The sequence below is a fragment of the Carcharodon carcharias genome, chromosome 11 (assembly GCF_017639515.1).
Source record: "Carcharodon carcharias isolate sCarCar2 chromosome 11, sCarCar2.pri, whole genome shotgun sequence".
NCBI classification, from domain to species: Eukaryota; Metazoa; Chordata; class Chondrichthyes; order Lamniformes; family Lamnidae; genus Carcharodon; species Carcharodon carcharias.
In genome coordinates, this window is record NC_054477.1 from 77,013,337 (window position 1) to 77,035,630 (window position 22,294).

The 22,294-nt window shown below is 41.4% G+C and overlaps 1 protein-coding gene across 3 annotated transcripts in view; it reads left to right on the forward strand.

The window, feature by feature from the left end:
- The window catches only part of rev1 (REV1 DNA directed polymerase), a 136,274-nt gene that overhangs the window by 109,305 nt on the left and 4,675 nt on the right, over positions 1 to 22,294 (forward strand). For all 3 annotated transcript variants that reach the window (XM_041199005.1, XM_041199006.1, XM_041199007.1), the window contains 3 exons: positions 680 to 879; positions 1,645 to 1,801; positions 19,732 to 19,834. In XM_041199005.1, the coding sequence (XP_041054939.1) occupies positions 680 to 879; positions 1,645 to 1,801; positions 19,732 to 19,834 (460 nt within the window). The remainder of the gene's footprint in view (positions 1 to 679; positions 880 to 1,644; positions 1,802 to 19,731; positions 19,835 to 22,294) is intronic.

Here is a 22,294-nt window from a genome sequence, read left to right on the forward strand (position 1 = left end):
ATAAACACCGGCGTAGACTTATTTGGCTGAATGGCCTGTTTCTGTGCTATAAATTATACAGGTAACTCATCTGAACATATCCATCAATATTATTGCCATAAATGTTTACAAAACACAATCACAGTGTACTCCCTTCATAAATATGAACCATGAATCTAATATTTACCTAGTGTATGAATTTAACTTGGGAATTTTGTGGATTCCTTTAATCAGGCTCAGAAATGACAGGTTGGAATTTCTGTTTGCCACTTTGGCTTGCCGTTGACCCTGTTCCAAATCTGGGGAGCAGCATCATTTAAAAAGTTACGGACACATTTGTACCAGAGTTTTTACCCTTTATCCTTTGTAATCAACTATTCACAGATATACAACTCTACTTTAGAAGAAATACCTTCTTTGGAAACGATTTGATGTAATTATCAGATAAAATAAACTGAATTCTTACAAAAACTAAGTTGTTAATCCCTTCCACCTGTAACAGTCATTAAGGTTTAGGTTTGCTCAGAAGAGCATTAACTTAGATTTCTAGTTGTGTTGCTACTGTGTTATTTTTGTTGCTATCCCGTGGATGAATTGAGTATAACTCCAGAGTTTCTATCATTTATTTTTAACTGGTTGCCTTCTTTGGCATGGCACTTCCATGCTATCAGCAGTTAAATGCTATATTTTACTGTTCTAGGCATGAAGAATCAGTTATTGAATCCATTACTTCAGTTAAAGAATACTGTTCCTGAAAAATCTAAGAAACAGTTCAAGAAGAAGAATCAAACCAGCCCTATTAAAGTTCACAGTCCTCTTAAAAATAAGTTAATGGTCAATCCACATAAAGTACTTCCTGACTTGATCCGACATGAACACCAAGTCGAAGAAAAGCTGCAGGTATACTATTGTTCAATACACTAAATCTAGTTCAGTGGTAAATTATGGCTAGTTTTAAACTTAATGAATAAGGAATTTTATTTTTAACTTTGGTATTGGGAATTTGTTTTGCCTTTCATATAAAGATGCTAGAGCTGTTCTCCCTTTCCTATTCACTTGCCTTGTTCTTCAGACCGACAGGAAGCTAAAACAGAAAGCACCAGTTTCAATCTCTTTACTTCACTTATCAGGAAAACACATTTACAAAAGTTGTATAATTTTTCAAGGGGTTATTCTTTTGGTAGGCTATGTACAGAATCATTTGGGTTTTATACAGCAGTGGTAATTTTAGAGCTCAGATCCTTAACTGAATGCTGGCATTATATTATAAATTGATGAGCTTAATCACAAATAGAATGTTGCCCTTAGTGCGCTTTCTTTTTAAATATCCATAGAAAAGGGCATGGATTGATATTGTAAGTCTAGGGGCAACAATTTCAGGTAGAAATGAGAATACAGTTCTAAATAAACTGACTGACTTAAGAACTTGAATATAAATTTCTTTAATGTAGAAGAACATCCCAATATAACTTAGATATACAGATTATGGATCTAAGCAGTAATGATGCCATCATGCTACCAAATGTTTTATTTATAACTGCTGTACCATTCAATTCTGTTAAAAAGAACCCTTTCTATGACAGTGTTGCTATCAAGTATCAAATAATTAAATATTAGCAATTACTGTGTATTTTATTCAAATCACTGTTCATTATTTACTTATAGGTTGATCCTGGTGCTTCCACATCAGACCACCAAACGAAAACATCCTCACAACATGAAGTTAATGTTGACTCAGCTTATTTGAGAGCTAACCTCGCTGGAGCCTATGAATTGAAAGATGTGAAATCACTTCTAAAAGAATGGGTTACAACTATTGGAGGTATGTCTAAATTATTGATAATAGCTACCTGATAGCTTCAATCGAGGTACAGTTTTCAAAATAAGATATCCATTAAATAGTCAGAAGTAGGAAGCCACTGTGCTAAATGAAGGACAACAAGAACTTGGCCCTTATTAAAGTACCATTGACATAGTAAAATCCAGATGTCACTCAGCTGGAACCAAGGTAGGTCAGTGAGCGCAGAGGTGAGAGGTGAACGCAACTTAATGCAAATTAAGATATGGACAGCAGAGGTTTGAATCAGCTTAAATTTAAGGTGGATGAAAGATGGGACTCCAACCAGGAGTGGAATAGCCTAGTCCATAGGTAGCAAAGGCATGGATTAGGATTGCAGCAGCAGATGAGCTGAGGCTGGGGTGGAGTCGGGTGGTGTTGTGGAGGTGGAAACAGGCAGTGTTACTAATAGTCTGGATATGTGATCAGAAGCTCATGTTTGGGTCAAATATGTTATGACGTGGCAGGTGTGACAGGTGGACCAAATCTACAAGGGAAACTTGGCCACACTATCACAACGGTTTTGCAATTTTGTATTTATTACAAGGAGGTGTATGCATTATATTCAGAAGTAATGAGTCAACTAAGACCTTTAGAGATTTTATAAATTAAATTAAAATATTTATTAACAAAAGAAAAGATTTCAAGGAAGGTGATCTTCTTTCCTTCTTTGTATATGTTTCTCTCTCTTTAATCTGTAAATTCTATTATTCCATATGTCTTTGCAAATTTACTTTTCCCATTATATAAAAATCTTTGATGTTGCTAATGTGAGCTCTTTCCTTTTGGGAAAAATAAACACACTGCTTAGCCTTACTTACCAGTTGTATACATCCTACCATCCCTTTGAAATCCAAACAACTCCTTCACTTATCTAAAAATGCAAATTTCCTTCACATCTTATATGCTAAGACCTCATCCATGTTTGCTCATTGGCATTTCAAGTATCTTTCTACACTTAATTCCTTTTGATAATTTCAAGCTTGCTGTCTAGCTCACTCCATCTCAGTTAGATCTCACAGACAGAATCATCCATACACACCCCTATAAACCTACTTTACAATAACCTACGATAATATTAGGAAAATTATTATTGTTTCATAAATACAGCACCAAGGTTGAGCATAATCTGGTTCAAACTCAGATAATTGCTATGGAGAGTGTTGAAGTTAATGTTATGGAGCGGAGTTTGTGGTGGGGAATGAAGATAAGAATGTCAGCCTTTCCAGTATTGAGTTGGAAGAAATTACCTGCTTATCTAGCACTGGATGTCAGACAAGCAGCCTGGCAGTTTATGGTCAAGAGAGGTGGTGGTGAGGTAGAGCTGGGTGTCGTCAGCCTATGTGTGGAGCCTGTTATGTTTTTGAATGATGTCCTCAAGAGGCTACACGTAGATAAGAAATAGGAAGGGGCCAAGGCTAGATCCTTGAGGGCTCCATAGGTAACATTGAAGGAGCAGGAAATTAAGCCATTGCAGGCAATTTTCCTTATCTAAATACAGACTGCTATTACAGCCCATGTATTGAGATTATATATATTTATCCTACATTTAAAAGTTTGTGATAGCTTTAGCTTTAAATATTTAGTAGCTGGTTGCACCCAGTAAATAAGCCAATTAGTGTTTAGCAGTGTATGTGCCTTTCTGGTCGGTGTAATTCAGATACAAAAAGCTCCCACCAGAAAGAGGCAAGAACTTTGTTGAATAGTACGGAGGAACAGAAATTGTGATTTCAACATTATTGTTAGTTCCTACCCATTACACCAGAGCTGCACTATTCCCTACTGTCATACATATGCAATTAACTTTTGGGATTGCTAAATTATTTATAAGGACATCCTGCAAATTCCTTGTATACTTTTGTATTGTTTTTTTCAATGCTTTGCAGTTTTTGTATTTTATTTGGCCAAATCATTGATTGAAAGTCATTTGTTGCCATGGGTTTTGGTCCAACAGACTTTTTTGTTTTGTTTGTCATCTAGAAATTGGCTGAGTGTCCCTATGAAATTCCTAGCAGGTATTGCACAAGTGGAGAGATACACGCCTCCGTCATTACATTTTATTCCAATTAGTGAGTGTGCATGACTTTTGTATTCTACAGCCCTACCTAGTGGCTCCTCGATAGAATCATATCTCTTTAAACTGGATTTTTCTTTTTAAAAATATGGAAGGACATTGCAGTATTTGAACATTTGGAGGCTGTTTGAGAGTTTTTTTAAAGGGTCATAAGTGCGCTTTGAAACTGTGAACAAGCAGGCCTCTTCCAAGCAGTCATCTGAGCTATATGATGCATGAGAAGGAGTTGTTTGTTTTGAACTGCAAAGTCTTTAATTAATGAAAAGCTGGAAAACAAAAATGCAAACACATGCAGAGGAAAAATCCTTAAGTTTTGCTTTCAGTCTTGTTGGGGAAAGGCTGAGAACAGAAGGCTACCCTGACTAGCTCGCTCGTGCTCTCTCTGTGCTTTGTAAAACCATGTGTGGTTCTTGACCTGTAGCCAGATAATCTTCATCTGAGTGTAGTTTGCATAATTTCGGACTTGCTAGCTGAGACAGGAAAAATTGGTCCAGCTGCACACTCTTCCATGCTGAAGCATCGTTGGTGAACATCCCAATATCTGTTGGGTCCACGTCTTCACCCAATAATATTAGGAAAATTATTATTGTTTCATAAATACAACACCAAGGTTGAGCATAATCTGGTTCAAACTCAGATAATTGCTATGGAGAGTGTTGAAGTTAATGTCATGGAGCGGAGTTTGTGGTGGGGAACGAAGATAAGAATGTCAGCCTTTCCAGTATTGAGTTGGAAGAAATTACCTGCTTATCTAGCACTGGATGTCAGATCGACAACATCAAACTTCCGTGAACTTCATTTTTTTTTTCTAAGAAAGTTTTTATTCCCATCTGCCTGACTCTGCAGAGACTACCTATCTGTCTTTTGTTTGTCTGTGTATGTATGTGTGTCCGTGTGTGTTGGGGGAGTTTAAAAGGTTAGTTAGTTACATTCCCAGATTACAAACATTTGTCAACCAGTTCTTGAAACTTGTTCAAAAGGAGTTTTGTTATATAATAAATTAATCATTGAGTTTTTTAAAAGAAGCTTGGTCAGAGTCTCATTTCTTCTGGGTACTAGAAGTATAGGTACACGATTGGCCATTTTGGTGAGAAAATTAAACATTTAAATTAATGGTGCAGTCTGTGGGGTAGAGGAGCTTGATAATTCACACATTCCTCCCATCTCAGTCGTAAAAAATGGCAAGTGTATGAGAAATGGCTGGCTATGTATATCTAAGAGAGACTCTTAGGATTAAGATTAATCATAATCAGCAACTCTTTCCATGCACCTGCCAAGCTTATCTAAATCAGGAGAGGGCCTCTTGCACATTGGAACCCAAAGCAGCTTATGGCAATAGACTAAACGTTCACAAAAAGATGTTACAGCTATCCTTCTGGCTTCTGTCATGAGGCTGTGCTACAAATATCCCCACCAGGTGCTGCATGACGAACTGCAGTGTTTTCATTCCCTGTGTCACCACAGCATGCATGCTGGCAATGAACTTCTCAACACTAGCTGGCAATTGTTGAAGATCGCTTAGTACAGTCTCCAAGCACTGCAACATTTAAAATTAGATCCACTGATGTCTGGATCAATGCTTTCACCATCGAGAAGGGATTTGTGAACCGGCTTTCTGGACAGAAGTTTCTTGCTCCTTTGCCATGTGGTCCCACTTTCTTGTACTTTGCATCATCCAGTGCACTGTTCTAAACCACTGTCTCTGAATCAGTTGCTTGGCAGTGCAGAACTTGAATATTACTGAAAAGAGAGACATGTTGCCAAAGCTTTTTGTCTTGCACTCATCAGGACAAATGCAATAATACCGGATTTCAAATGACACAATAGGAAGGTGCTAACTGGTTGCCATGTTGACTCTGATTGACTGAGGCATTGCCATGGAGAAAGCAGCAAGAAACTGTTGGCTTCCTGTGCTTCTGGGTAATTCAAAAAAGACACAAGGTTTGAACATGTTACTTTTGTTTGCAGAGAACAGGTCCCTGCATATGAATGTATAGCAAGTGCAATGAGCTGCATTATAAACGCAACTGATTATCTTATATTGATTGTTAGTGTAGCTTTTAGCACACTACGGTTGTTCAAGTGCTGCCTTATCGCAGAATCATATCCAACAGTAGACATTTTGTTTTGGATTTTGCAAGCACAGGCTGGTTGAGTACAGTGTGTACTCTGCCTATTACGAGCAGCCGGAGGAACACGTTGCTTGATTCGATCAGCCAATTGTTGGGACGTGTGGCCTACATACCTGGCATCAGACCGGTACTGAAAGTCATACACTGTATTGCTCAATTGTGTTGGAGGTGGAACATCTTTTTGGACCAGCGACAGCATTCTATTAGTGGAAAATAGCACTTGCATCACTAGTGCATAGTAATCATGCAAAAGGGTTTACTTGTTGTGATTGTTTGAAATTTGGCATTCTTGCATTTGTCCTGATTTCAGCAACATACCTCTCTTTTCAACAATATTCAAGTTCTGTGCTACCATGTGACTGACTGCGGATTAGTAATAAAGGTAAAATGTTGGACTGCCCAAAACATGGCTGATAAATGTCTCTCAAAGACATTATATGTCTTCTCCATCCCAATCAGAATCAGTGATATAAATGGAAGACGAAGTAATTTGCAGTGAACTGCAGCCAAGTTTTGATTAAGTAGCAGCAAATTTGAGATGGAATGCTTTAGCTCAGTGGAGTTAGATAAAGCAAATAACTTCCATTTTCATAGCTTTTAACTATGCAGTTTCATTGGCGTGTGTTTCTTTCCTGTTACCTTTAAATACTTTACCCTGGAGCTTCAGTGGACCATGCAGCGATCTTGGCAAGCTGAGCAAGCTCTGGAATGAATGATTGCCCACCAAGCCCAGAAAAGATAGCAAAGCTGTTGCAGAAGCAGGCAAGGACAGTCTGTAGATCACATCTACTTTTATGTTAATCATGACCTTTGCTTTATCACCTTCCCCCTTCAGGATGCCCTGCAGCCGTTCAGTGACATCCTGGACCCTGGACCAGGGAGGCAAACACACCATCCTAGAGTCACGTTGACAGCCACAGTTGCGCCTGTTTACCTGACTATAGAATCCCCTATTTCTATTGCTCTTCCTCCCCTCCTGTACAGACAGGCTGCTTGTGGTGCCAGAAGCTTGGCTCTGTCTGCACTCCCTGGAGGAACCAGCGCCCTCATCAGCCTCCAAAATGGAATACTGATTTGCGAGCGGGGTCCCAGGGGACTCCTGAACCACCTGACTGTTTCTCTTGGATTGCCTGGTGGTCACCCATTCCCTTCCTTCCTCAAGTCCCTTCAGCTGCAGCGTGACCACTTCTCTAAACATGTTATCCATGATGCTTTCAAACTCGCGGATGCTCCACAGTGTCCTCAGCCGCAGTTCCAGCTCTGAAACCTGAGCTTCCTGGAGCTGCAGCTGGACACACTTTCTGCACACATGCTGGTCCCGGGCATTGGAAATGTTCCCGGCTTCCCTCATGGAACACGAGGAGCATACCATGACTTTGAGCTCTCCTGCCATGACTTATCCCTTTAAATTAAACCTTTTAAATCAATTACTCTAGGGCCGTTCTTTCCTGATCCTCATTACTACAGAATATACAAACTATAAACCACAAAAAGGCCTTAAACTATAAGCGATAAAAGTAGTAAATACTCACCCGACCTTACCCACTACTTACCAGTCATTCCTTTCCCTTGTAGCCTCTACTGCTGCAGCAGGGCAAGACCACTCTCTGAAGATTTAAGAAGTTGGATAGCAAAGAAAAAATGCAAAGAGCACCTCTTCCCCTATGCACCGAATTCCCACTGTGCACCAAATTGCCAATACCCACATTCACTCTGACTATGTCTCACTCACGATGAGGTCTCTCCCCTGTTCGTGTGCAAGCACATTGTGGTTAACAGTGGGGTTGAGTGTCTTGGGCTACAGGAAGCTATAGACAGGATGGTCAAATGGGCAGATAAGTGGTAGATACAATTTAACCCTGAAAAGTGTGAGGTGATGCACTTTGGAAGGAGTAATTTGACATGGAAGTATTCAATGAACAGTATGACACTAGGAAGTTCTGGGGAAAAAAGGGACTTTGGCGTGTGTGTCCATAGATCTCTGAAGGCGGAGGGGCATGTTAGTGGAATGGTGAAAAATGCATATGGGACACTTGCCTTTAACAATCGAGGCATAGATTATAAAAGTAGGGAGGTCATGTTGGAGTTGTATAGAACCTTGGTGAGGCCACAGCTGGAGTACTGTGTGCTATTCTGGTCACCATATTATAGGAAGGATGTGATTGCATTGGAGGGGGTGCAGAGGAGATTCACCAGGATGTTGCCTGGGATGAAACATTTAAGCTATGAGGAGAGTTTGGATAGACTTGGGTTGTTTTCATTGGCGCAGAGAAGACTGAAGGGCGACCTGATCGAGGTGTACAAGATCATGAGGGGCATAGACAGGGTGGTTAGGGAGCAGCTATTCCCCTTAGTTGAAGGATCAGTCATGAGGGGACATAAGTTCAAGGTGAGGGTTTAGGGGGGTATGTGAGGAAAAACCCTTTTACCCAGAGGGTGGTGACCGTCTGGAATGCACTGCTTGGGAGGGTAGTGGAGACGGGTTGCCTCACATCCTTTAAAAAGTACCTGGATGAGCACTTGACACGTCATAACATTCAAGACTATGGGCCAAGTGCTGGTAAATGGGATTAGGTAGGTAGGTAGGTCAGGTGTTTCTCACGTGTCGGTGCAGACTCGATGGGCCGAAGGGCTCCTCTGCACTGTGAGATTCTGAGATTCTACAAATTGTTAAAGAAAACCCAGCTCATTATAAGCCATTTCTTGCAAAATCCTGTCACTGATGATTATATCATGATAAGCAATGTAGTGGAATAACAAGTATTATTGTGAACAAAATCCTCAAAGAATGTACACCCTTCAAAACAAGAGACATCAATGTGTTTTCATCTTGTTCACCATTTTTCCATTTCTTATCAAAGCTACCATGGATAACCATTCTCAGTGATACAAATCTATGTCCTGCCCTTTCAGCCAACAACTACAGCAGTGTTAATTAAATAGTACCCACACAAATCAAACCTTAAAGCATTCTGGGAATGAGCAACTTTTAACCATTTCAGTATTTCTAGCTGTGGTACAGATGTATCAGCTGCAAGTAAGAGAAACAAAAAAAACCTTCAATTATATAAGATGAAGCCAAATCATAGTCTTGTGTATATATGGTTGGAGCCAAAGTGAGCCATTTTTAAAAGAAATCCCTGTTCTTTTACTGGTGCATTTTCAACTGGAAGAAAATGTACAGGAACAAAACAATACACAACACAGTACCTTGGCTTCAGTGCTAAAACCAGTTTCCATAAGCAAGTACATGCTTCCTATGAACCAAAAATTGACTTTGAGAAATATCTGAGTTAGCATTGTAACTAGGGAACAATGAACTCAACAACTCTTGTACCATTCATCTATGCACTGGAAAATTACTACATAACTCTTCATTCCAGATCTCAACCAGAGGAAAAAATAGAGCCTATAATCTTGAATTTGTGATTTGACATATAAAATTATGCAAAAACAAAAATAGAACAGCAGATTAGACAGCAATTCATTACCTAATGTTCAATTAAGGCTAGCTACATTCCAGTGATACCAAACAGATTGTGTATTCTTTCCTTCATAAGGAAACAAATTTCTCACTGTAGTTACCAAAGCAATTTTTTAAAGATCAGAAATGTGCATATCCACAAATATTTTAAAAATACATAATTTCAGAGATTCTTAATCTCTGAAACTAGATCTTTAAACCCATTGCATAAACTTTGGGTATTATTAACCACCCAGGTTATGATCAGTGGTGACCTAGTTTGCAAAATAATTCAAATAGGGTGCTTGTTTTAGAATGATATCCAGCCAAATTAAGTTATGTTTTTGAATAGGGGGAGGCAATGGCATAGTGATATTGTCGCTGGACTAGTAATCCAGAGACCCAGGGTAATGCTCTTGGGAGCCGAGTTCGAATCCCGCCACGGCAGATGGTGGAATTTGAATTCAGTAAAAATCTGAAACCATGAAACCGTTGTCGATTGTTGCAAAAACCCATCTGGTTCACTAATGCCCTTTAGGGAAGGAAATCTGCCGTCCTTACCTGGTCTCGCCTACATGTGACTCCAGACCCACAGCAATGCCCTCTGAAATGGCCTAGCAAGCCACTCAGTTGTACCAAACCACTACAACGACACATATGGTTGACTCTTAAATGCCCTCTGAAATGGCCTACCAAACCACTACAATGACACAAAAAAGGAAAGAAACCAGACAGACCACCCGGCATTGAGCTGTCTCACAGAGTAGCCAAGCATCAGCCTAATGTAGTCATCCTCACAGAATCGCACTTTACAGAAAATGTCCCAGACTCCTCCATCACCATCTGGGCAGGACGGACCACCCGATTTCAAACAGATCTAGCAACTCAGGATCATCTATGAGTCACTGTGGGCCATCATCAGCAGCAGAATTGTATTCGAATGCAATCTGTAACCCGGCCCGGCATATCCCCCACTCTACCATCGCCATCAAGCCAGGGGATCAACCTTGGTTCAATGAAGAGTGCAGGAGAGCATGCCAGGAGCAGCACCAGGCATGCCTAAAAATGAGGTGTCAACCTGGTGAAGCTACTACTTTTGTGCCAAATAGCATAAGCAGCAAGTGTTAGACAAAGCTATGCAATTCCACAACCAACGGATCAGGTCTAAGCTCATCAGTCCTGCCACGTCCAATCGTGAATGACAGTGGACAATTAAACAACTCAGTGGAGGGAGAGGCTCCACAAATATCCCCATCCTCAATGATGGAGGAGCCCAGCACAGCAGTGCAAAAGATAAGGTTGAATTTGCTACAATCTTCAGCCAGAAGTGCCAAGTGGATGATCCATCTCATCATTCTCCAGAGGTCCCCAGCATCACAGATGCCAGTCTTCAGCCAATTCAATTCACTCCACGTGATATCAAGAAATGGCTAAAGGCACTAGATACTGCAAAGGCTATGGGCCCTGACAACATTCCGGCAATAGTACCGAAGACTTGTGCTCCAGAACTTGTTGCGCCCCTAGCCACAGCTACAACACTGGCATCTACCTGGCTATGTGGAAATTTGCCCAGGTATGTCGTGTACATGAAAAGCAGGACAAATCCAACCCGGCCAATTATCGCCTCATCAGTCTATTCTCTATCATCAGTAATGGAAGAGGTCATCAACAGCGCTATCAAGCGGCACTTGCTTAGCAATAACTTGCTCACTGATGCCCAGTTTGGGTTCCAACAGGGCCATTCAGCTCCTGACCTTGTTACAGCCTTGGTTCAAACATGGACAAAAGAGCTGAACTCCCAAGGTGAGGTGAAAGTGACTGCCCTTGACATCAAGGCAGCATTTGACCAAATGTGGCATCAGGGAGCCCAAGCAAAACCTGAGTCAATGGGAATCAGGAGGAAAATTCTCCGCTGGTTGGAGTCATACCTAACCCAAAGCAAGATGGTTGTGGGTGTTGGAGGTCAGTCATCCCAACTCCAGGACATCACTGCAGGAGTTCCTCAGGGTAGTGTCCTAGGCCCAACCATCTTTAGCTGTTTCATCAATGACCTTCCTTCCATCATAAGGTCAGAAATGGCGATGTGCAATCATCAGCGAACAATGTTCAGCACCATTCACGACTCAGATACTGAAGCAGTCCATGTCCAAATGCAGCAAGACCTGGACGATATCCAGGCTTGGGCTGACAAGCGGTAAGTAACATTCGTGCCACACAAGTGTCAGGCACTGACCACCTCCAACAAGAGAGAATCCAACCATCGCCCCTTGATGTTCAATGGCATTACCTTCACTGAATCCCCCACTATCAACATCCTGGGTGTTACCATTGACCAGAAACTGAACTGGACTAGCCATATAAATACTTTGGCTACAAGAGCAAGTCAGAGGCTCGGAATCGTGCGATGAGTACATCGCCTGCTGACTCCCCAAAGCCTGTCCACCATCTACAAGACACAAGTCAGGAATGCGATGGAATACTCCCCACTTGCCTGGATGAGTGCAGCTCCTACAACACTGAAGAAGCTGGACACCGCCCAGGAGAAAGCAGTCAGCTTGATTGGCACTACATCCACAAACATTCACTCTTTCCACCACCGACGCATAGTAGCAGCAGTGTGTACCATCTACAAGATGCACTGCAGGAATTCACCAAGGCTCCTTAGACAGCACCTTCCAAACCCACAACCACTACCAACTGGAAGGACAAAGGCAGCAGATCGATGGGAACACCACCTGCAAGTTCCCCTTCAAGTCATTCACCATCCTGACTTGGAAATATATTGCCGTTCCTTCACTGTCGCTGGGCCAAGATCCTGGAACTCCCTTCCAAACAGCACTCTAGGTGTACCTAAACCACATAGACTGCAGCAGTTCAAGAGGACAGCTCGCCAGCACCTTCTCATGGGCAATTAGGGGTGGGCAATAAATGTTGGCTCAGCCAGTGAAGTCCACATCCTGTGAATGAATAATAAATAAATTACCAAATATTATACAAATAAGAGTGTGTACCAGGTATGTATGACAAAATTTAGGTGCTAGCAAGTGGCAGATTTAGTCCATTTCCAGGGCAGTACAAGCCCCATTAAAGAACAGCATATATTTCCAGTGCATTATGTTGAAGAATTGCTTAATTCTAATGTTTCTTCAGTTGGAAATCTTTAGGCATTTACAATTCCAGGCTCACTCATCTCCAAATAAGTTCAAATTTGATTCTGGAAGATTACCAGCAGCCGTGGTTTTCACATCTTAAAGTATCTCATAAAATATTTGAGATTTATTGTGAAAATTAAGCTACATGTATTCATTAGGTCAGGCAGCACCTGTGGAGAAGGAAACAAAGTTAACGTTTCAGGTCAATGACCTTTCATTAGAACTAGGAAAAGTTGAAAATGTAATAGGTTTTAAGTAAAAGTAGGGGAGGTGGTAAAAGAATAAAATGGAAAGTGGAGAACAGGAAATAGTAACTGTCAAAAGAGTTGGTGGTGTGGGGCCAAAGGGTATGTTAATGGAACAAGTAAAGAAGCAAAAGGTGTATCTAAGGGAACTGTGAATGGCAGAATTGTGAATAGCTGCCAAATCGACAGCAAAATCAAGAGAAAGAAAACTAGAGGATAGCAGAAACCTGGAAAGGAAAAGGAAAGCAAATTGGTGGCAGAGATTATAGTCTGAAATTGTTGAACTCCGTGTTGAGCCTGAAAGGCTGTCAAGTTCTAATGAGAAGCTAGAATTCTGTTCCCCAAGCTTACTTTGAGCTTCATTAGAACACTGCAGGAGGCTGGAAGCAGAAAGGTCAGCATGAGAGCAAGGTGGAGAATTAAAGTGACAAGCAATTGAAAGCACTGGGTCATGCTTACGGGCTAAACAGAGGTGTTCTGCAAACAATCACCCAATCTGCGCTTGGTCTTCCCAGTGCACTGTAGACTCCCTGAGCAGCAAATATAGTATACTAAATTGAAAGAGGTACATGTAAATTGCTGTTTCATCTATAAGTAATATTTGGGGCCTTGGACTGAGAGAGGAGTAGGTGAGAGTAGGTGTTGTCTCTCCTGCACTTGCATGGAAAGGTGCCACGTGAACGGGAGAGGTGATTGAAGAGTGGACCAGGGTGTCACGGGGGAGCAGTCCCTTCGGAATGCTGAAGAGGAGGGGAAGGGAAGATGTATTTGGTGACGCTACCACACTGGAGGTGCCAGAAATGACAGAGGATAATCTGTTGAAGATGGAAGTTGATGGGGTGGAAGATGAGGACACTCGGTATTCTATATCTTGTAACCCTGCAAGTTTATTTCCCTCAAGTACCAGTCCAATTTTCTTTTCAATTCATTGATTGTTTTCATTGTCATCACCCTTGTAGGCAGCAAGTTCCAGGTCATTATCAATCTCTGAGGAAAAAGGTTCTTCCTCACATCCTCCCTGTATCTTTTGCCCAAAGCCTTAAATCTGCGTCCTTTAGTTCTTGTGCCATCAGCTAACGGGAGCAGCTTTTCTTTGTCTACCATATCCAAACTTGTCATAACCTTGTACGCTTCTAACAAATCTCCGCTCAGCCTCCTTTGCTCCAAGGGCAACAACCATAGTTTCAACAACCTAACCTTATAGCTATAATCCCTCATTCCTGGAAACATTCTGGTAAACCCCCTCTGCATCCCCAAAAGAACTTCACATCCTTCCGAAAGTGTGGTGATCAGAACTGGATACAATACTCTAGTTGTGGCCTAGCTATGGCTTTAGAAAGGTTCAGCATGATTTCCCTGCTTTTGTACCCGATGCCTTTATTCTCTCTTAAAGTCCTGTCACCTTAAAAAAAAAAACCTATGCATGTGAAATCCCAGGTCCCCTTTTCCTGGGTACTCTAAAACTGTGTCATTACGTCTATATTGGCTCTTCCTGTCCCTCTGCCAAAATGCCAATTGGCATCATCCTCACTATCTGCCACACCTCCAAATTTTGTGATTTTATTCTGTATTCCAATATCTAAATTATTTATATATAATATGTAGTGGTCCTGGCACTGAACCTTGGGGAACACCACAGTGTATCACACTCCAGTCTGAAAAACAACCATTTTCCAGGACTCACTGTTTTCTGCCCTTAAGCCAATTTTCTATCCAAGCTGACACTGATCCTGCTATTTCATGCACCTCAAGTTGTTAACCAACCTTCATGCAGCACTTTCTCTATAGGGATTTGAAGGAAGCATTCGACAGCATTCACTTCATCAACCTTTTGTGTTGCTTGATCAGAAAATTCAATTCAATTTGTCAAACATGACCCCTTAATTTAACTCAGACCTCTCCAAATGCCTCTTAATTTTTTTCTTTGATTATTATTTCTGAAACCTTACCCGTCACTGATGTTAAAATGAATGCCCTGTAGTTACTTGGCATGTCCTTCACCCTTTCTTGTACAAGGGTATCATAGTTGCCATTGTCCAATTCAGTGGCACCCCCAGTGTACCTAGGGAAGATTGGAAGATTATAGCAAACTTTTCTTCACTCTAACTTTCCTTAGCAACCTGGGATGTAAACCATCAGGACCAAGAGACTTAGCCTCTGTAAGTGAAGCCAGCCTTTCCAGTACATCATACCTATCAATTTTCACCCCATCCATTGCATCTAACTGTTCTACTGATATTTTGTCAGCATCCTCCTCAGAAAACACAGATACAAAGTACTCGTCAAGTATTCCAGCTTTGCTCTGCGTGCCTCAAGATATATCACCTCCTTTGTGCCTAATAGGCCCCACACATTCCTTACCACCTGTTAATTATTTGCATCCCAGGGGTCGCCTTTTAATGTTAATTACATTCTATTCTCTGTCACTTGCCTTTTGTTCTTCACTTCCCCTTCAACTTTGGCCTGTATTTGGCCTGGTTCTCCCTTGAAGAATTCACCCGACTTGCATCATACACTTTTTTTGTTTCATCATATTCTCTATCTCCCTCATCATCCAAGGAGCCTTTGGCCTTGATTCCCCTACCACCTTCCCATTTTGGGATATACCTAGCCTGTACCTGAAGCAGCTTCCTTAAAGATCACCCATTGTTGACCACAGCTGCACAAACCATAATCTTACGAGACTGAAGGATACCGAGTTCCATTACAGTTTTTCCTGTCAAAATTTGGTTCCATTTAAAAATAAAAACAAAAAACTGCGGATGCTGAAAATCCAAAACAAAAACAGAATTACCTGGAAAAACTCAGCAGGTCTGTTGAAGGGTCCTGAAGACTCGAAACGTCAACTGCTTTCTTCTCCGCCGATGCTGCCAGACCTGCTGAGTTTTTCCAGATAATTCTGTTTTTGTTTTGGTTCCATTTAACCTGGCTGGTTCCCTCTCATCCTACTGAGGTTAGTCTCTTCCAACTTAGTAGTTCTACTTTAGATTAAAATAAAAATAGAAAATGCTGGAAATAGTTAGTGGGTCTGGCTGCATCTGTGCAGAGAAAAATAGAGATAACATTTCAGGCCATTGACCTATCATCAGAACTGCTTTCATGTACTTTAGATTGTTCCTTACTCTGCTCCATTACTAATCTAAATCTTATGATATTATATCACTCTTACCCAAATGTTCTCCCGCAGACACTTAGTCCACCTGCGTCACCTCATTCCTCAGTAACAGGTCCAGCAATGCCTCCTTCCGAATTGGACCAAGATGCTGGGTGAAGAAGTTCTCCTGAACACATTTCAGAAATTCCTCCTATAATAAAAACAGAATTGTAAGCTTAGCTTTTCTCTGTATCCATAAAAAACTTCCACACTGACACTTTTATTATATTCAAAAAGCAACAGCTGCCCACAAGGATCAAAATTATTTTGTTTTTCCCAAGAGCTACTTTTTGATTTCTAGGGGGCTGCTACTTCTATTTTCAAGGGCTCCTTTTTAATTCTCACTAACACCTTTATTAGATGGCACAGTCACGTTACATCTGTATTTATCCAGGGTTTCCTTCTTTAGGTAGCACAAATATCAGACTGAAAAACTCTAATATATCGCAGCTCATCCCAAAATGGGGAGGGAGAGCTGTCCCTCAGACGGGTCAATCAGCAGACGGACATAGTCATACTCGTGGAATCATACCTTACAGATAATGTCCCAGACACTTCCTTTACCTTCTTTGGTCATGTCCTGTCACAGCAGCAGGACACACCCAGCAGAAGTGGCACACAGTGGTATACAGTCAGGAAGGTGTTGCCCTAGGAGTACTCAACATCAATTCCAGACTCCATGAAGTCTCATGGCATCACATCAAACAAGGGCAAGGAAACTACCTCCTGATTACCACTTACTGGCCTCTCCTCACTGATGAATCAGTTCTCCTTCATGTTGAACACCACTTAGAGGTAACACTGAGGGCCGCGAGGGCGCAGAATTACTCTGGGTGGGGGTACTTCAATGTGCGTCACGAAGAGTGGCTCAGTAGCATCACTGCTGGCCGAGTCCTGAAGGACATAGCTGCTAGATTGGGTCTGTGACGAATGGTGAGGGAGCCAAGAAGGAAAAGCATACTTGACCTCGTCATCACCAATCGGCCTCCCACAGATGCATCTGCCCCTAACAGTTTCGGTAGGAGTGACCACCGTACAGCCCTTGTGGAGATGAAGCGCTGTCTTCACATTGAGGATACCCTCCATCGTGTTGTGTGGCACTACCTGTGGCCAAATGGGATAAATTTTGAACAGATCTAGCAACTCAAAACTGGGCATCCAAGAGGCACTGTAGGCCAGCAGCAGAATTGTACTCAACCACAATCTGTAACCTCATGGCCCAGCATATCCCTCATTCTACCATTACCACCAAGCCAGGGGATCAACCCTGGTTCACTGAAGAGTGCAAGAGTGGCACCAGGCATATCTAAAAATGAGGTGTCAACCTGGCAAAGTTACAGCTCAGGACTAGTTGCATGCCAGTCAGCGATAGACAGAGCTAAGCGATCCCACAACCAGCAGATCAGATCTAAGCTCTGCTGTCCTACCACATTTAGTCATGAATGGTGGTGGACAATTAATTCACTGGAGGAGGCGGATCCATAAATATCCCCATCCTCAACGATAAGGGAGCACAGCACATCAGTGCAAAAGATAAGGCTGAAGTATTTGCAACAATTTTCAGCCGGAAGTGCCAAGTGGATGATCCATCTTGGCCTCCAGAGGTCCCCAGGATCACAGATGCCAGTTCTTCAGCCAATTCAATTCACTCCACATGATATCAAGAAACGGCTGAAGGCACTGGATACTGTAAAGGCTATGTGCCCTGACAATATTCCAGCAATAGCACTGAAGACTTATACTCTGGAAGTTGCCATTCCCCTAGCCAAGATGTTCCAGTACAGCTATAACACTGACATCTACCCAGCATGTGGAAAGTTGCCCAGCTGTGTCCTGTACACAGAGAGGTCAAATCCAACCCGGACAATTACTGCCCCATCAGTCTACTCTCGATTATCAATAACATGATGGAAGAGAGTCATCAACAGTGCTATCAGATGGCACCTGCTTAGCAATAACCTGCTCAATATTGCTTAGTTTGGATTCCACCGCGATCATTATAGCCTTGGCTCAAACATGGACTGGAGCTGACCTCCAGAGGCGATGTGAGAGTGACTGCCCTTGACATCAAGGCACCATTTGACCAAGTATGATATCAAGGAGTCCCAGCAAAACTGGAGTCTGTGGGAATTGGGGGAAAGCTCTCCACTGGTTGGAGTCATACCATCACAAAGGAAGATGGTTGTGGTATTTGGACGTCAATCATCTCAGTTCCAGTACATCCCCGCAGGAGTTCCTCAGGCTAGTGTCCTCGGCCCAACCATCTTCAGCTGCTTCACCAGTGACCTTCCTTTCATCATAAGGTCAGAAGTGGGGATGCTCACTGATGATTGCACAATGTTCAGCGCCACCCGCAACTCCTCAGATACTGAAGCAGCCAATGTCCAACTGCAGCAAGACCTGGACAATATCCAGGCTTGGGCTCACAAGTGGCAAGTAACATTCGCGCACACAAGTGCCAGGCAATGACCATCTCCAGCAAGAGAGAATCCAACCATCGTCCCTTGATGTTCAATGGCATTATCATCACTGAATCCCCCACTATCAACATCCTGGGGGTTGCCATTGACCAGAAACTGACCTGAAATAACCATATAAATACCATGGCTACAACAAGAGGTCAGAGGCTAGGAATTGTGCGATGAGTAACTCACCTCATGACTCCCCAAAGCTTGTCCACCATCTACAAGGCACAAGTCAGGAGCGTGATGGAATACACCCCAATTGCCCAGATGAGTGCAACTCCCACAACACTCAAGAAGCTTGACACCGTCCAGGACAATGCAGCCTACTTGATTGGCACCACATCCACAAACATTCACTCCCTCCACCACCAATGCACGGTAGCAGCAGTGTGTACCATCTACAGGATGCACTGCAGGAATTTACCAAGGCTCCTTCGACAGCACCTTCCAAACCCATGACCACTACCATCTAGAAGGACAATGGCAGCAGATAGATGGGAACACCACCACCAGGAAGTTCCCCTCCAAGTCACTCATCATCCTGACTTGGAAATATATTGCTGTTGCTGGGTCAAAATACTGGAACTCCCTTCCTAACAGCACTGTAGGTGTACCTACACCACATGGACTGCAGCGGTTCAAGAGGACAGCTCACCAGCATCTTCTCAAGGGCAACTGGGGATGGGCAATAAATGCTGGCCCAGCCAGCGAAGCCCACATTCCATGAATGAATTTTTAAAAATACATCTTGCCATTTTCAGACACAACTGATTCTACAAAATACCCTTCTTAAGTAACATTGCCCAAATGAAAGAGAGAACAGGAGTCAGTCACTGGGGTTATCTACGTGAGTGACTAGTCATTCCTTGTCCGCCACAACTATGTTCATGTACCTGATCGTGGGTTCACAGGGCCACTGAACTGGAATGTTTGGGATGACTCAAGTTGTACCGCCACATGGCACATCTTTTGATGCTCAGTTAGATTTGGATGCTAGAATAGTCATTTTAGTGCAGATTAGGATGAAAATGCTTGCCACTTATTTTGTTTAATTTGTGTTTTAAGGTAGTAGCGGGAATGTTTTCAGATATTGAGTATGCTGCTGGGTATTGTAGGTAGTATTTTGGATAGAGTGTTGAATGCCTCCTATAAATAAAATTCTGTAAGTGAACGTTAATGTTTTTCTCAGCACTTAAATTTCCAATGCAGTTATCTTTTGTCTTTGTTCAGAGCCAGTGGAAGAGGACATTCTGCAGGTTGTAAAGTATTGCACTGACCTCATTGAAGAAAAAGACCTGGAGAAGTTAGACCTAGTTATTAAGTACATGAAAAGGTAAACCTGTTGAGATGTATGTCATGTTTTATGATTTCTAGAATAAGAACACTTTTCAAAATAATTTTCTACTTTTTGTTGGACTCAGTTTAAGAATAGTGTTTCGGTCTTTGCAAAGCATTTTATAATCAATGACATAGAACTTATTTTTGTACATTTCTAAGACAACAACATTACTTTTGGTTGGTAAATATGGTAGGAATGTAAGTTTAGATTTTATCAATCTTGATATTCCCAGGTTTGAAAGTATTCTGGCCATCTAATTAAAAAATTAAGTTATGTGTAATGGATTTCTTTAATATGATTCAGTTATTCCATTCACATCCTATAAATATCACAGAATTAAGTCCAGGTTTTTGGTCCAGAAAATTTCAGTGATTTAGTCTCTGCAGACTTTTTTTCAATTTTCTTTTGGTTTTCTGCTCACCAAATCAAAGGCTATTAGTATGAGAAGCACATTTACATTCCAGTCACCCATTGTCTACCTCAAGCATTCACAGGTCAAACATATAGTAAAGTTAGATGCAGAGTTAAGTTTCTGATACTCTTCTCCAAGAAAATGGCTAAGGATGGATCTCAAGTCCATTATAGTTTAGCAATGTGATTGCATCACAGCAATGTAATCATCCTGTGACATTAGAAATTTAGGGTCAGATTACTCCAAGTTTTGTTGTGAATGCGTTCCCTCTAAAAATTGGGTTACAATTGATAAATCTTATTTCATATTGAACACAGCCAAAAGATGAGCTTTTATTCATCACTGTGGCTGAATTCAATTCCAGGTCCTAGACCCAAAAAAAAAAGTATGCTGAGCAACTATATTTTGAGATTGCTGATCTAACAGCAAATGTTAATGTTTCCTTCTGTACGTTATAAAGATGTTTGGATGCTAAATAGTTTTATCCTCTGCTGGTAGCACGCATGGAGTTGTTCTTTTGACTCTGGTATTTCTTTAAAATAATTGGAACTGTCGGTTTAAAAGTGGTGTTTTGATAAATTTAGACTTGATTTAATATAGTTGCATGCCTAATTACTGGTTCCCAAATTAAGCCTTTAAACTGATTTAGTTCGACAGAGATATAACCATCAGACAAAGACTCAGGCAGTGAATTAGTAAATAATATCAAAGTATATTGAACATAAGCAAAATAAACAATACACTTACCAATTAACTAATAAAAGAAAATAAAAGTACACATCAATTAAGCACTACATCAAGCCCTGTGCTGAGAGGAAACTCCCGTTGTCCCTCAGAATTTCATGCCTTCAAATGGATTGACAGTCCAGAAGAAGCAGAAAACAGCCTCAATCCTTTGTGCCAGCAAGTATTCACCTCTGCCTTCAAAGAAAACTGTACTATCTTGGGTCCATACTGACAGGAATTCTGTCTCTGTCCCTGGGCCCACTGCTTCACTATCGATCCCCTCGCTGCCAGAAAACTCCTGCTGTCCTCGAGGATCTGTCGATACAACCAGTTTCCCTTCACCTGATAAAATGGTTCCCATAACCCTCTTTCATAATGGCATCACCCCAACTTCACCCCTAGTTATTGTTAATGGTTAATTGGTCAATAATGTTGTATGGGTTAATTTCACTGGTTATAGCTATTTGCACACATTGCCTTAAACATAAAATGATAGATTATTTCAAGATGTATTTTGATCTTAATACCACACAAGTGCCTCATTCATTGAACCAGCACTGGGCCAATCAATGTTGGTGTGTTCTGAACAGGGCCTATAATGGATAGTTCGGATTCCTTTCTCACAGCTTCTGCAACAGCACTTTTATGTTTCAAACTTAAACCCGAAGAACATAGGGGCATTGTTGCGTTCTGTATGCAATACAGAAATAAATATAATCTGGTTCTTATTAAGTATTCAGTTATTAATTACTTATCCTTCAATTATTGGGTAATTGAGGTACTTTCTTCTAATACAATCACCTGTTGCTAATTGGTGACTTCTACACAGTACTATGTTAACTTAGCTTTTTGTAAAAGGTTAGCAGGATTAACATGGCTTCTTTCCTGGTCACGAGTTAGTACAGAATGGCAACCTGACCTACTTGGTTTGTTGCAGAATACATGATTGTAACAAGCCTTTAAAATAAAATGGTCAAGTTAAGCAAACACACTAAAGCCTATTAAAATAAAATCTCAAATCTAGGCCAGTTTACAGAACTGAAAAGTTTAAAATGCCATCTGCCATGTGTTGTAATGGCCTCTCATTTCAAGCAGGCCAGGATCATACTTCATTTGCTTCCTAATTATTTGACATATCAACATTTATGCCATCTCTTAAAAATCCCAATCTTCCCCATTGCCATCTCCAGTAATTTATTGCTTTTCACCACAGTTCACATTTCACCTCTTGAACTCTTTTCTTCCTTCCACTCCAGTTCAGAGGTGCATATGCTTGTTTGTTGTGATATTCCTGCTGCTTGCCTCAATTCCTTTTG